Below are 13,752 nucleotides of genomic sequence, written 5' to 3' on the forward strand. Positions count from 1 at the left end.
TTCTTTGAGATTTGTAATAGTCATGGACAAAGCACTGTACCACAATGTTCAAATAAATCCAGCCCCTAACTTGAGTTCAAAAAAATAAGACATGATTAACAGCTTCATTAAAAACAAAATCCCATTTTCACATGAAATGTTCAAACCTGAATTGTATATGTGAAGTACATAAACTACAATTTAAAATGTACAAAATAGATCCTTTGCTGAAAAAGGATATACTGTTATCAGATTACCACCTTATCATCCCAACTTAAATGCTATTGAGAATCTCTGGGCATGTGTTAAAAATTACATTGCCCAAAAGAATGCAACATTCAATTTAGAAGACCCAATAGAAATGGCAAAAGAAAAATTTAGAGAATAAATGTAAACTTCTAGAAGGCAGTTGGCAAAACTGTGGAAATTGTGAGACAAATTATTTAAAACTTTAGACATCAGACAAAATTTCTGAGCATTTTATTGTGAAATTACATGAAACTGATTTCAGTTCCGACAATTCTATGGACTACAGTGATGACGAAGAGGAGGACATACTGATTGGAGTTGAAGAAATAATGTAACTTGGAAAGAAATTAAATTTTTTGTGTTAGGTAATGTTAATTTAGTGAGTTTGGTAAAAAGTAATTTATGGAATCAATCTGGAAATGATGTAATATTACAATATGATTAATTTTGGAATTACGGTAAGTCCTTGATTTTGATTAAGTTAATTTTTACATTACTATTAGTATCATGATCATAATATTTTTGTAATGATTTTTTTTTAAATTATTTTGACAGACAAATTAGATAATATTGACATCAAATGAGTTAAGATTTATGAGATTATTTATAGCATATGTTTTGTATATGTTTGATTTGGGTATAGTGTTGTTAATTGTGTACATTGGACATCTGGTAATGGTTCTTAGAAATAAAAATAATCATCAATTAACATCACCATCCTTGATCTTATAGCTAAATATAGAACTAAAACTGCATAGTTCAGACAATATCAAAGACAAGTTTTTTTTTACTGAAGTAGATTAATGATTAGCTACTGAAGTTTACTCTGTATTGCTGACTGCAGACTGAAACTCTCTCTGTTACTGGGTCGAGACAACTAAGAGTTAATGCAGCTTATATGCCACTATTTGCTATACAAACTATAACTTCTTTGGAACCCCTTCCCTTCTTTAATCTTCTCTAGACTTTTTAGTTTGAATGTATATTTTTTTACCCTGGGCAATTTTTGCCAGTCTCTCACAGATTGAGTATTAACTTCTTTTCAGGATAACTGTTGTTCTTTCCAATCCCTGATGCTTATAATAGCATTTTGAAAAGATTTGAAAATTATTATTAATAATGAATTAATAAAGTAATTAATTCTTAAGTCATAAGATAATTTTGTTTACTATTTTGAAAGAAGAATCAGGATACAGATTATTAAAGTATTTGTGTTTTTCCAGTAAAATAAATTTAAACTTTATATCACCTTACAATTTATGAGCTCTTTTTTGACCCCTTCATTTTTGCTTGCATTGGTTGACATCAAGAAGAGGATCCTGATACAAAAATCATGGTCAGAACTAAATATGGAATCTTGTTGGTGAATGATTTTATAGTGATGGTACATCTTGCATGCAGTGTGCAGATTTGTCACCTGAAATCTGAGAAGTTACACTAAATATAATAAATAAACATTGTAAATGTATAAATTAAATATATTAATGTTCTATTTATGTCATCCTTATTTATCCAAAATTTTTCGCCTTTTTTTTTTGGAAAAAAATACAAGATTGTATTTTGCCACTACATTGTATCATTGAACTACACAAAGTGAGTAACATTTATTTTTTATTTAGTGCAAAAAAATCTTTAAGTTTAAAGAGTTGAAAAAATTATTATACAGTTTTTAGTAATTTTGGAAATTTTAGTATCTAAAAAATCTATTTTGTTTTAAATTTCATTTTTATTTAAATTATGGGTATACTTTCAATATTCACTACCCATATTGAAAAAGTCATTTCTGTGAAATCCAAATAGCAAGAAAACTACATCGTTAGAAAAGTAAGAAAAATGGAGTCTTCTGTATTCCAATTGTAGTTTATAAAATAAAGAAACTACCACTGAATGTGAGGTAATATTCTTTGAAATGCAAAAATATAAAATATTTAGTATAAAACAATATAGTATTGCTTTTTATCTAACAATTTTTTTTGAATTAATTATCATTATGCTGTAACAATCCAGTACTAAGTAATGATGAAGTCAACATTTGAAAAATATCCTTTAATCAACTGTATAGATCACACCACCAAAAATCTTTCTGAAGAAAATTAAAAAAAATAATCATTGAAATCAATGCATTTGATAAAATGTAAGGCTTGAAGATAAATTAAAATTATATATGAATTAAATTAAGAATCTTCTTTTTTTGAAATCAGTTAAAAATATGGTAAGATATAATTCTTCAATCCCAGTTTAAATAGTATACCTACTATTATACTTTCTGTACCTACTATTATACTATCATAGCTATGCGATTCTAGCAAATGTAAATAAATATAGCTCTTTTTTTGTGTATTTCTAGCATTTTTTATGAAAATTTTAAGCATTTGTTCCTGTAAATCCTAGCATATAAATGGATGCAATGTAAAAAAAAATAATTTTAAATGACTAAAAGAATTATAGAAGGATCCACCATGTTAGTCAATTATAAATTATTAATGATTTTCTTGATAAATAACCTTATTGCTTAGTTCAGGATGTGGTAGCAGCACAACAAGCTATCATTCCACTATCAAAAATACATACAGTGAACCCTCCTAAGAACAGTCAACATTTACATTTGGTATTATAAACTAATTATATGGATGTTCATTTTTAATATTACTTATTCATTTAATGTCATATTTTGTTTTTATAGTTGCACATTTAATACTTTTAGCAATAATTCTTTTAAGTGTACCAAAAACGTTATTTTTCATGTAAGTTAGAAGTAAAATAATAGTGAATATGAAGCCAGTTAGTTACCCTGTTATTAAAAACTACTAGGGATAAAGGGTTAATATTGAATGCATGGAATGCATGTACTCAACTGAATACATGGAAATTATTTGAATGGTTACATTATTTTCTTAATACAGTATATGTATTGAAGTTGAGATAGATGACTGATTATCCTTTGAAGGCGGAAAATTTATAATAAAGATATTAATTTATTTTAAAGAACAAATGTATTTTATTAACTTTTAATAGTACACTACACTTAGTATTAGGGTAAGAAAAATCTAAACAAAAAAAAGAAAAAAGAAAAGTGGACATAAAAAAGGATTAATATGTTATACAAAATTGTATCGCTAAGTTATACATTTCTATTAATAAACTAATCTAGAAAATTTAGAACTTTAATTTAAACCCACAATATCAGTTGAGCCTTTGTTAATTACATTTTTTGTTCCAAAATTTCAATTATATGCTGGAATTTATAATATTTTATTTATATTTATTATTATACTTTTATGATGAGACAGTTGATATCTGAATGTTTGTAGCCAGTGTGCAAGCAGTTATGGTGTACAGCTTCAGTAGGTGAGCAGGAGGGTTGTCGAACATTACACATGCCTTGGGCTGAAGGAACACCTTGTGGTGAAGGTTACTGGTGTCAAAAAGGTTCCTGTGTACCTCAAGTTGCTCTTAAACCTGTGATTGGAGGATGGGGTGAATGGCAAAAGTAATAATTTATAATTAAATTAATAATAATAATAATTTATTTCTCATAAAAATTTAATACACATTTAGAAAAAAAAATTAATTCGACCTGTTTGTGTATAATAAAAGTCATTGAATACAATGTTTTCCCTCTTATGTAGTTAAAGCAAAACAAATCTATCGTAAGTACTATACATCTATTATGAATTTGTATGAAGTAATAATACTGTAACACAATTATTTTTCTTAAACTGAGTACACATTTAATGAATAAAGCTTATTTACTTATGTTCATGGTAGTTCAACAGAAGTCTCTAAGTACAATTTTCCTTCTTACATAAGTAACTAAACTGAACAGAACACATTAAAAATACACACAAAATAAAGAAAGAAAATTCTTGAAAATGTGTAAACAGAAGAAACAAAACAAAAAACCGAGAAATTAGGTATTCCCAAAGATTGCCTGTTTGGGAATTACAAGTCCTGAGAATTATAAAAAAAACCGAATAGAATTAATTAACAATTCATAATCTCTGTTTTTGTAATATATACCATTAACTCAATAGTAACTGTTTAGTTACTGTATGAGGCTTGATATGAGGTTTCTGGTTGAGATAAAGGTAGAGTATATTAATAATATTTAGTTTGTGGTTGAGATCTCATTTTCTTTCAAAATATCCGACACAACTAGAGAAGTTCTGCATTGTCCTATTTAGTAGCCATTGCATTAATTCTTTTCTAAATTTACTGATTTGCTAACAAATTTCATATTGGCTCTGAGATTATTTATACTGTCTGAGCTTCTTATAAATACTTTTTTCATTTCATTATCATTTTTTTATTACTATAAAAATTGCATTACCTCAAATTGATGGTTGTTAATTTATTTCTGTAAATTTTGTTTTATTTCTAAAAAAATTATTTCAGAAATTTATTTTTTTATGTTTTACTGGTACTTAGCTCTTTATCTGTTTGACATGAGAAACTCAGAGTGCCTGACTTTGTTTAAGGTTAGTGTCTATCTTATATTATCGGTTAACATTAGCAGAAGCACTTATTTAATGTTAAATAGATGATGAACAGATTTAATAGTTCTGATTTTATACTATGGATTTACCAGGATACAAGTTGATCTGGGTCAAAAGCCCAGAAATCACTTGACTCATTAACGTAAAATTCTACCAAGTTCAGAATTTAAATGGTGGATAGGCTACAGTGATTGAGTACTCTTGCAATTTCGAAACAAATTTGGATTATAACTACAAATGAAGGAGGAAATGAAAGAATTCAGTGTTATAGAATGAAAATAACTATATTTGAGAGGGAAGTAAGGACCCAACTGTTTTTAACATTTATTGAATTTCTCAATGCAAAATACTGTACTTTAGTACTTCTACCATAAAATGGAGTAGTCCACTTTATGACTATTTTTGTTTATTAAATCTTACACTCAATCTTAATTAAACCTGTGCTGCAGATGCTACTTTAAGCAACAGAATCAGAAATTTATCATTTATATCAGGTCCATCTACGACTACTACTTCTTTGTCAGAGAGATGGGCTATGATGCTAAAGTCATTACCATAATACCAAACACTACGGTAAAATAAGTATCGTTTTCCAAAAAGGTGATCAAAAGCCTGTTGGTATGTTTTTTTGGACTCTTAGTGGTTCATGGCTGAGACTCTGAACGTGCTTTTGAAAAACCTTCCAACAGAGATGTTCATCACTTTCATAAATTCTTTGCTGAAGACCTCCCACATGTAACATCCAAAAGGATATACCCCTACCGCCAGATGGAGGTGCTGGATGACTATGGTGGTTAGGGGCCTGCTTGGGTGCTTACTTCACAAAGATGTGTGTTTTAGCATTGAATCCCATTTAGTTTTAGTTACTCCTTTTACCTTTCATTTCTATGCGATGAGGCTGTGTATGGAAGGGTGAAGGTATTCCCCCTGTTTCTGGAAGCAGAACTTTCCAGAGGTATGATGGTATGATGTGTTTAGGACTCTGTGATGGGGCTGTATGTGGAAGGACTCGCTAATGGAAGAGAAAGTGCTGGCGGAACCTTTCTTCACCGTGCTGTTTTTAGCTCAAAACGTGTTCATCTTCGCCCACAACGTAATAAATTGTGATTGGAATGCTGGTTACACTCACCTTTGAATTTGTCAAACACCTTTTTGTTGATGGATGAGAAGTACAAGTGTTTGGGTCGATAATCCGAAGGGAGAGGATACAAGTTCCAGTTTTATTCGTTTGTGCAAGTTGTCCATGCACTTTCCAAACACAGCATTGTTCATTAATTAAAAAAAAAATCTTTTCAAAATTATTTTTAGCGTCTTTTCCTTTTGTCGTATTCAAATTAATGTTTGGTTTCAACCACACCTTCTGAGAGAACTGAAGGTCTCTATGAACCTTGGTGACTATTAGTATATACACTATTGACTGTTTCAAATTGATGTAGTGGCACAGATTCTTTTTGGGTAGAAGAGTGGTCATGAGCTTCATCTGGTTGGATGCAGGGGGTTCTGGAGAGGATACTTATTGTGAAGCCACTTAGGATACTCTATGTTCTCTGAGAAGACTCATTATGTTGGAAGTTTCTCTATTAAAAATAAGAAGTTAAGCACAAGCTTGACCTCTGTTGATCATGTGACATCACGGGGATCATTGTCCTCGGTCAAGGTCATCCTCTCAGGCAATAGAGACTAATGTGTATGCACTAACCAAACCTAATTTGATCATCATCAGTTGTGGAGAGGGGTGGTCGGGTACACCTGCAAGTGCGTGTGCGTATGTGTTAGAGTATGTGTTTAATTAAATACATGTACCTTCTATGCACTAATCTAAGCTAACTAGACTATCATTTACATCAGGTTATGTTAGGTTATGCCACCGGCTTCTTGTGGTTAACACGTCATTGCAAATCAGTTGATTTCAAAGTTAAGAGTTTTAAGGTTCATATCCTACTAAAGGCAGTGTTTACTTTTATATGGATTTGAATACTAGATCGTGGATACCAGTGTTTGGGGTGGTTGGCCAGTTAACCACACTTCTCAGAAGTGGTTGACCTGAGACTGAACAAGACTACATTTCATTCACATTCATATATATCATCCTCATTCATCCTCTAATATAATACCTTACAGTGGTTCCAGAGGCTAAAAGAAAATAGTAGGTTAGGTTGGAGACCCTGACCAATGATCTTGGAAAGTTGCCAAGTTTATTGCCGGAACTATCTACTTTTCTACTAGTAAAGCATTTATATTATAAAAAAAAAAATTCATTTTTTAAAATTATGCCTATAGTGATATTATAAAATGAGATCAGTTCATTTATTTAAAAACACTATCAAATGTTATATAAACTTGAATATAGCACAATAATTTCCATTTTTTAATTTTTTTTAATAAATATTTAAATATCTGAAATTCATTTGAATCCTTTTTTTTTCATTTTTTTATAAAAAAGCTACAAAATATTTATTTAATAACAATTAAAGCATCCACCAATAGTTTTAATGTTGTACAAACAAAAGATATTGTAAATCATGCTATCTTTGTATTTTAAAATTCATTCCTCTATTTTATGTAATACAAATAATTTTATACATTAAAATATGAGTGAAAAAATATTTATTTTCTACTCAGCCAATGCAGCATTTTAAGTATTTCAGTATAAAAAAATAATAAACTGCCCTACATATTAAGATAACTAATATAATTCTCTTGCTTGTGGTAGCATAAATTTGAACAAATCCTTCTGTCTTTAATTTTTGTTTACTTTAATTAATGACTACAAATACATAGTTCTTCCAATATTCGTCTTATTGCTATTGTTTTAATTGCTTTAAATATTATTTAGAATTAAAATTATGTGGCTGAATTATATTAATTTGAATGAACTTTTCCATAAAAGAAGTTTTTCTATAACAGTAATTTTTTTTTAATTTTTAGATTTGGTGAATGTTCACGAACATGTGGAGGAGGAGTTAAGAAAGCTAAAAGAGATTGTAATAACCCTTTACCAACAAATGGTGGCAGATACTGTCTCGGACGTAGAGAACGTTATCGATCCTGTAACACAAAAGACTGTCCACCTAATTCACAGGATTTCAGGTATGCTTTTCAATAGTTAATTTCATTTAAATTAGTCTTGCAACATTCTCATTTAACTTAATTTGTCAGGAACAGATCCAGCATAATTATCAAACATTTACTTAATAAACAAAAACTAGACTTCATTTTCATGATTATCCTAACTAAAATAGAAAATTGATAACAATAAAATACTTCAAACAAAATGTTAATGTAATAAATATTGTATAACATTTTCAGACATTTTTCCATATTTATCAAACCTTCTTCTTTACAAATTGCTGACATCATCTCATCTCATCCTATTCTTCCTGTGTTTTTTTGATTAGCTGATGTTATATAGGCCACACAGTTGATATGTAAACTATCCTCATCAAACTTTTGGACATTGGTTCTTGTAACAAATACCATGGAGCTTCCAGACTTGTGATTTCAACTGTATAAAGTAAGCTTTTAACTAATATTTCTTGTAATATCTACTATATCAAATTCAGGATGCTCATCCATGATTTTGATTACCTGACACTGTAAATTGCTGGTACCTATGCTTTGTTTACATACTCCACAACATAATCAGCACAAGAATATTTTTCAGTAATGAATTCATCCATCCTGACCCCCACCAGGGAAGACACCCACTTTGTGACAATCCCGGTTGCCACACCACCCCTCTGTTGCTAGCCCTCATGGGTTGTATCAGAGGTCGTCTTTTAAAACTTCTAAACTTGAAAACACAACACAGTTTGGCCTCTGTCAGGATGCCACCAATACAAATGCCTTGGCAGAAATTTCCATCAGTGGTACTTACACAACCTACTATCACCTTCATATGGGCTTTTCCAACCATGACCACACCTACCACAAGCTTTAACTATCAGATTAACCGATTCATGGAAGCGCAATCCCTGCGTCTTCCTCTAAAATCAAAGGTTTCACACAAAAACCCTTCACATTTCTAACTTCAATTAGACTACGCACTCAGATCAAGACTTGATTGCGTCTTTACAAAAATACTATCCTCATAACAACAAAATAAATGTTTATCTCAATAAAAACAATTTTGTCCTACAATTCAATTTACTCAAGGACTTCTTGATTTACTTATAAAGTCAAGAAACAGATTTTCAAATTTAATAAGCCTCTAATAAAAACATACCCTATTTCTCTCTGCTCTGGTCTGCTTTCAGGAGTAAGGTTAATGCCTGCACCCTCCCACACCGCAGCTGCATCATAGTTCTCCACAATTCTATCTCATCCTATCAGTGAATATCTGATATCATTTGAAATAAACTAAGCAGTTATTTTATATAGAATAATTCAGATAAATCTCTCTAATAATCATAAAATTTAAAAATATATAAATCTAATTATTTGTTTGTATAAAAATCTACACCTTTAATTTAGCATGTATTCACTAATTGATTTGGATAAATTTTTATGTATATACTAGTAAAATCATTGTATAAATGATAAATAATGATGTTCTATAAACAAAACCTATTTCGTGAATATAAACTAGATAGTATCAAGTTTTAACAAATCTTTTTACATCATAAGTTAATTTAAGTCTGTGAGTGCTACAAAATCAGAAATAATTTAAAAGTTCATAAAAAAAAGACACCTGTCACATTTGTAACTAATTGAACAGTAAAATCATTAACCAATAATCAATATTTACTTCACAGAACATATTTTAAACCGACTTCCCACTGTTTGTCAAATCACTATTTTTTTTTGTTTTTTTTTTTTATACAAAAATGGACATAATTTTGTCATTGACACATTGCTTTTTCACAATTTCAAGTTTTAATTAATTTCTTGTGATTTTTGTCTGTTTGTCCATTTTTAATTTAAACTTTATCAATAATTACATTAATAGTTTTACTTCATAATGTTTTTGAAATCCTGTAAAAATATGTTTACGTAGATGATATTTGTGTAGAAAGAACAATTCTTTCACTATTTCTTTTTTCATTACAGAGAAGAACAGTGTGCAGCATTTAATAACATTAATTTCAGTATACAAGACTTATCAAGAGATGTTCAGTGGGTTCCAAAATATGGAGGGAGTATGTATTTTTCTTCTTTAAACAGTATAAATCATAAGAAATATTTATGAAATAACTTTTTAAAATAAAACTTGTTAACTTATTCATTTTAAGGATGTATTTCTTCTTTAATCAATATACATGTTATTGAGATTAATTATAGAATAACATGTTACTGAATCAATCTAATTTACTAAAAATATTTTCTTTACTTTGAACACCTGGATAACAATGGCTTATATGATAAATTGTTGTGTTGTTTCTATTGTTATTAACAGTTGGGGCAGATGATCGTTGTAAATTATATTGTCGTGTACTACATTCCAGTTCATATTATTTATTAAAAGAGAAAGTTGTTGATGGCACTGTATGTGGGCCTGATACTTTTGATATATGTGTTAATGGAGTTTGCAGACCTGCTGGCTGTAACCATCATTTAGGATCTTCTAGTCAGTTTGGTATGTATTTTATTATTATTAAAAGATACATTAAGATGAATTAATCATCTATACACAGTATTTATATTAAAATGAAATAAATGATTAACTAATTATTTTAATTAATCGATTTCCAAACATGAATGTCTTTTTTTTATTTAATAACACTGCTTTATAAGGAGAATCTTTTTTAAGTGAGATCCGTTTAAAATTTATTTCCAAGTTATTTTTGGAATTAAGGTAACATAAATTTAATATAACATTAATTTATTGTACATCTTAGTGTAATTATGTATATTATAACAACTAATTTATAACTAGAGTTAAAATAAAGAAAACTGCCATTATTCATGAATTCAACATGGAACTATACACGGAAATTATTCTTCAGAGGATCTTTTCACCACCATAAAACATGTTATTGTGTTGTAGAGTGAAATGAAATTAAAATTTTAATTTGATAAAAAATAAAAAAACACTGATACTTATTTGAAACAAAAGACATGAAATTCTGTCGGGCAGGATTGTATTTTTTTCACAGTAATTCTTGATATCATACAGCACATCCAATTATTCATGAGTTGCAACAGACTTACTGGGAAATTTTTGATCATCCCCCTGTAGCATTAATCTCACAACAGATGATTATTTTGTTTACTATATTTTGAATGGTTACTGTTATAGAGATTTGGAAATTGTGAAAAATTGAAAAACATTGTTAATTGTTGATTGAAATCACTGATTGAAGAATTTTAAAAAACTAAATAAAGACGTTAATGCGTGTGTAACAGGTTGAAAAAGTGGTGACTGTATAAAAAAATAAATGTATTTACTGATTTCATTTGACTGAAAGTACGTATTTTTTATATTTATTTTTATAACGGATCTTACTTAAAAACCACTCCTCATATAAGTGATATGGTTTTAAATATCCAAAGATCTGCTGTTACTTTGAAAACTTTGTAACTGAAACACTTAGCCTAAGCATATTTAAGTAGAAATGTGTTTTTTCTTATTAATAAATGCAGATTGTACTGAATTTCAGAGTAAGTAAGAACAACTTACATATGTATGTATCAGCAGTAATGCTGTGAAAAGTTAATTTGCTGTAACTCTCTTAGAGTAACCACTGATGAAGAATACTTATTGTGGGCTAGATATGTATGATGATATTTCATCTGGTTTATATGTTAAAATTTCTGTAATAAATTATCAGAAATAAAATGTTAGTTTTTCTTTTAAATTAATAATATTATACATACCAATTACTTATTTATATTACATGTACATTATAGTAATAGTGTTCTACTTTTTCAGTAATACTTTTTTCGTAGGTATGACTTTTTGTAATTTTTTTTTGAATGAAACTATCTTTTATAGATTACTGTGGCCAATGCGGTGGAAACAATTCTAGTTGTCAATTAGTTTCTGGCAAATATAATAAAACATATTATGGTTATACAAAAGTTCTTCGGATACCTGCTGGTTCATCAAATTTAGATGTGAGGCAGTTTGGTTATAACAATTCCAGTAAAGATGATAATTATTTAGGTAAAGCAAATTAAATATTATTATTCATATTATAATTATACTATTTTTCTGGTACTAATTTTAGTTAAAGTCTATTTTAGATTGATTTTTGTCTTACATATACCTTCAAATTTTAATTTTTAAATATCTGTAATGTACTCAAAGAAAAGAGAAAATTTTCAATTCGATCTATCAATTTATTTATTTTTACATATGTTGAAACCTTGCTTTCTTCCAAATGCTCTAATTTTGATGAGTCTTTTTTATAACTTAGTCCCTTGCTTTTCTTATTGTTTATTAATGATCTACAACAAAATCTTTCTTTGTAACCCTCTTTGCAGATGAAAAACTGCATCTAAATCTAAAGATAATTACTTAAAAGAAATTGAAAATTTTACAATAGTAGTTCAAAAAAATTATTCTCTGGATTTTAATCATCTTACCTTAAATATGGATAAAACCATTGGGACTGAGAAGCACAGATATATGTAATGTTGCTTATCATGTGAACAGAATTCCTATTAATGATAATGATAGTTTATCTATTTCCCATAAAGCAAAATTTCTGGTGTCTTATTACTAACAAGTTCTTATGGGATGATCAAATTCTTTTCATTTGTGATAAAATCAAATTGTACCGTTTTGTTCTGGAATGCTTTAATAAAACCCTAAGCTTGTCATCATTGTTAAATACTTGTTACGTTTTTACAGTAAAACTTTCTAATATCGGACACATCTCAGGAACAACAACCTGCCAACTATTCAGAAAAATCACAATACAGTATATGTTTGGTTGTTGTATACAAAATAAAAGCCCTTTGAATAGAACAACAGTATTGTGTATTTATCAATGTAAATTAAATTTAAAAAAAAAATTGTTGCTAATTAATACAACATTGTAAAATTCAAGGTTTTTTTTATTTTCTGAAAATAAAACACTGTCCTCTACGTTTATATTTGAATAAAAAATAATACTGTAATATTGTAATCGACAAATAAAATAAGAGAATAAAATTACAGAACTGTATTAAAATGGAATAAAAATAATGTAATCTATAAAAGTATTAATCGAAGAAGCTACAGTACACAAGATTATCAATCAAAACACATGTACAAAAACAATTTAAAAATAAAAAACCAAGTACAGATACGTACAATTTATTTTTACATAGATGGTTTAAATAGTTTAAGTTCTGGTAGGTATTTTTTTCAGTAAGCAGCTGCACATCTATTATTAAATGATAATGATGATTCTGGTAATCCTTTTTGTAAGAAATATTGTTTTAATTTTCTAACCTCTTCTTTTGCTTCCTTACTCCTGATAGTAAATCTGGGTTCATTGTCATTATCATCATTATTAGAGACATTATCATTCATTTTGGAAGTAGTCAAATCTAAGTAGTCAAAATCACGGGTGTCAGTCGATACGTCCTCTGTGTTAAGCACGTCATCAATGTTTGGATACAATGCAATAAGTTCTTATAATTCATTTTGTTCCACTGAATTTTCATTCAGTTCAGCAAGATTTTCAATGTTGGAGTTTAAGTTAGTTTGTGGAGCTTTAATACCGGCTTTTACAAAAGAATTTCTTACTGTTGTAGTAATAACCTGCTTTATAACCATACAAATCAATAAAACTGGATCCAACACATTAATGCTTTTAGAAAGCTCATCAGCACCCATAACTTTCATTGTTGATAATAAGTACCTTAACATCTTTTTTCTGTACTGAATTTTAAAGTTCTGAATGGTCAAGCAGATAGTGCAGTAGTATTTGAGGAAAGAAATATCAGTTTTACATTTTCTAACCTAATGTTAGGATAGAATTGTGCATTGTCCAAAAATAGGATGACTTTCCTATTTTGCATTTCTGTTCTACGATCAGAACTTAACAATCAGTCTGCATCTTTATGTCCCTAGTCATCCGAGATTTTTTATTTCAAT

General features: G+C 28.7%; 1 protein-coding gene across 5 annotated transcripts in view; it reads left to right on the top strand.

Annotated features, from left to right (window-relative positions):
* The window catches only part of AdamTS-A (ADAM metallopeptidase with thrombospondin type 1 motif A), an 854,579-nt gene that overhangs the window by 764,149 nt on the left and 76,678 nt on the right, over positions 1 to 13,752 (top strand). For 4 of the 5 annotated variants that reach the window (XM_075374246.1, XM_075374249.1, XM_075374251.1 and 1 more), the window contains exons 11-15: positions 3,540 to 3,718; positions 7,653 to 7,814; positions 9,774 to 9,862; positions 10,120 to 10,299; positions 11,659 to 11,829. In XM_075374246.1, the coding sequence (XP_075230361.1) occupies positions 3,540 to 3,718; positions 7,653 to 7,814; positions 9,774 to 9,862; positions 10,120 to 10,299; positions 11,659 to 11,829 (781 nt within the window). The remainder of the gene's footprint in view (positions 1 to 3,539; positions 3,719 to 7,652; positions 7,815 to 9,773; positions 9,863 to 10,119; positions 10,300 to 11,658; positions 11,830 to 13,752) is intronic. The other variant, XM_075374250.1, reaches the window with a different exon arrangement.

The sequence above is a fragment of the Lycorma delicatula genome, chromosome 8 (assembly GCF_047948215.1).
Source record: "Lycorma delicatula isolate Av1 chromosome 8, ASM4794821v1, whole genome shotgun sequence".
Lineage (NCBI taxonomy): Eukaryota > Metazoa > Arthropoda > Insecta > Hemiptera > Fulgoridae > Lycorma > Lycorma delicatula.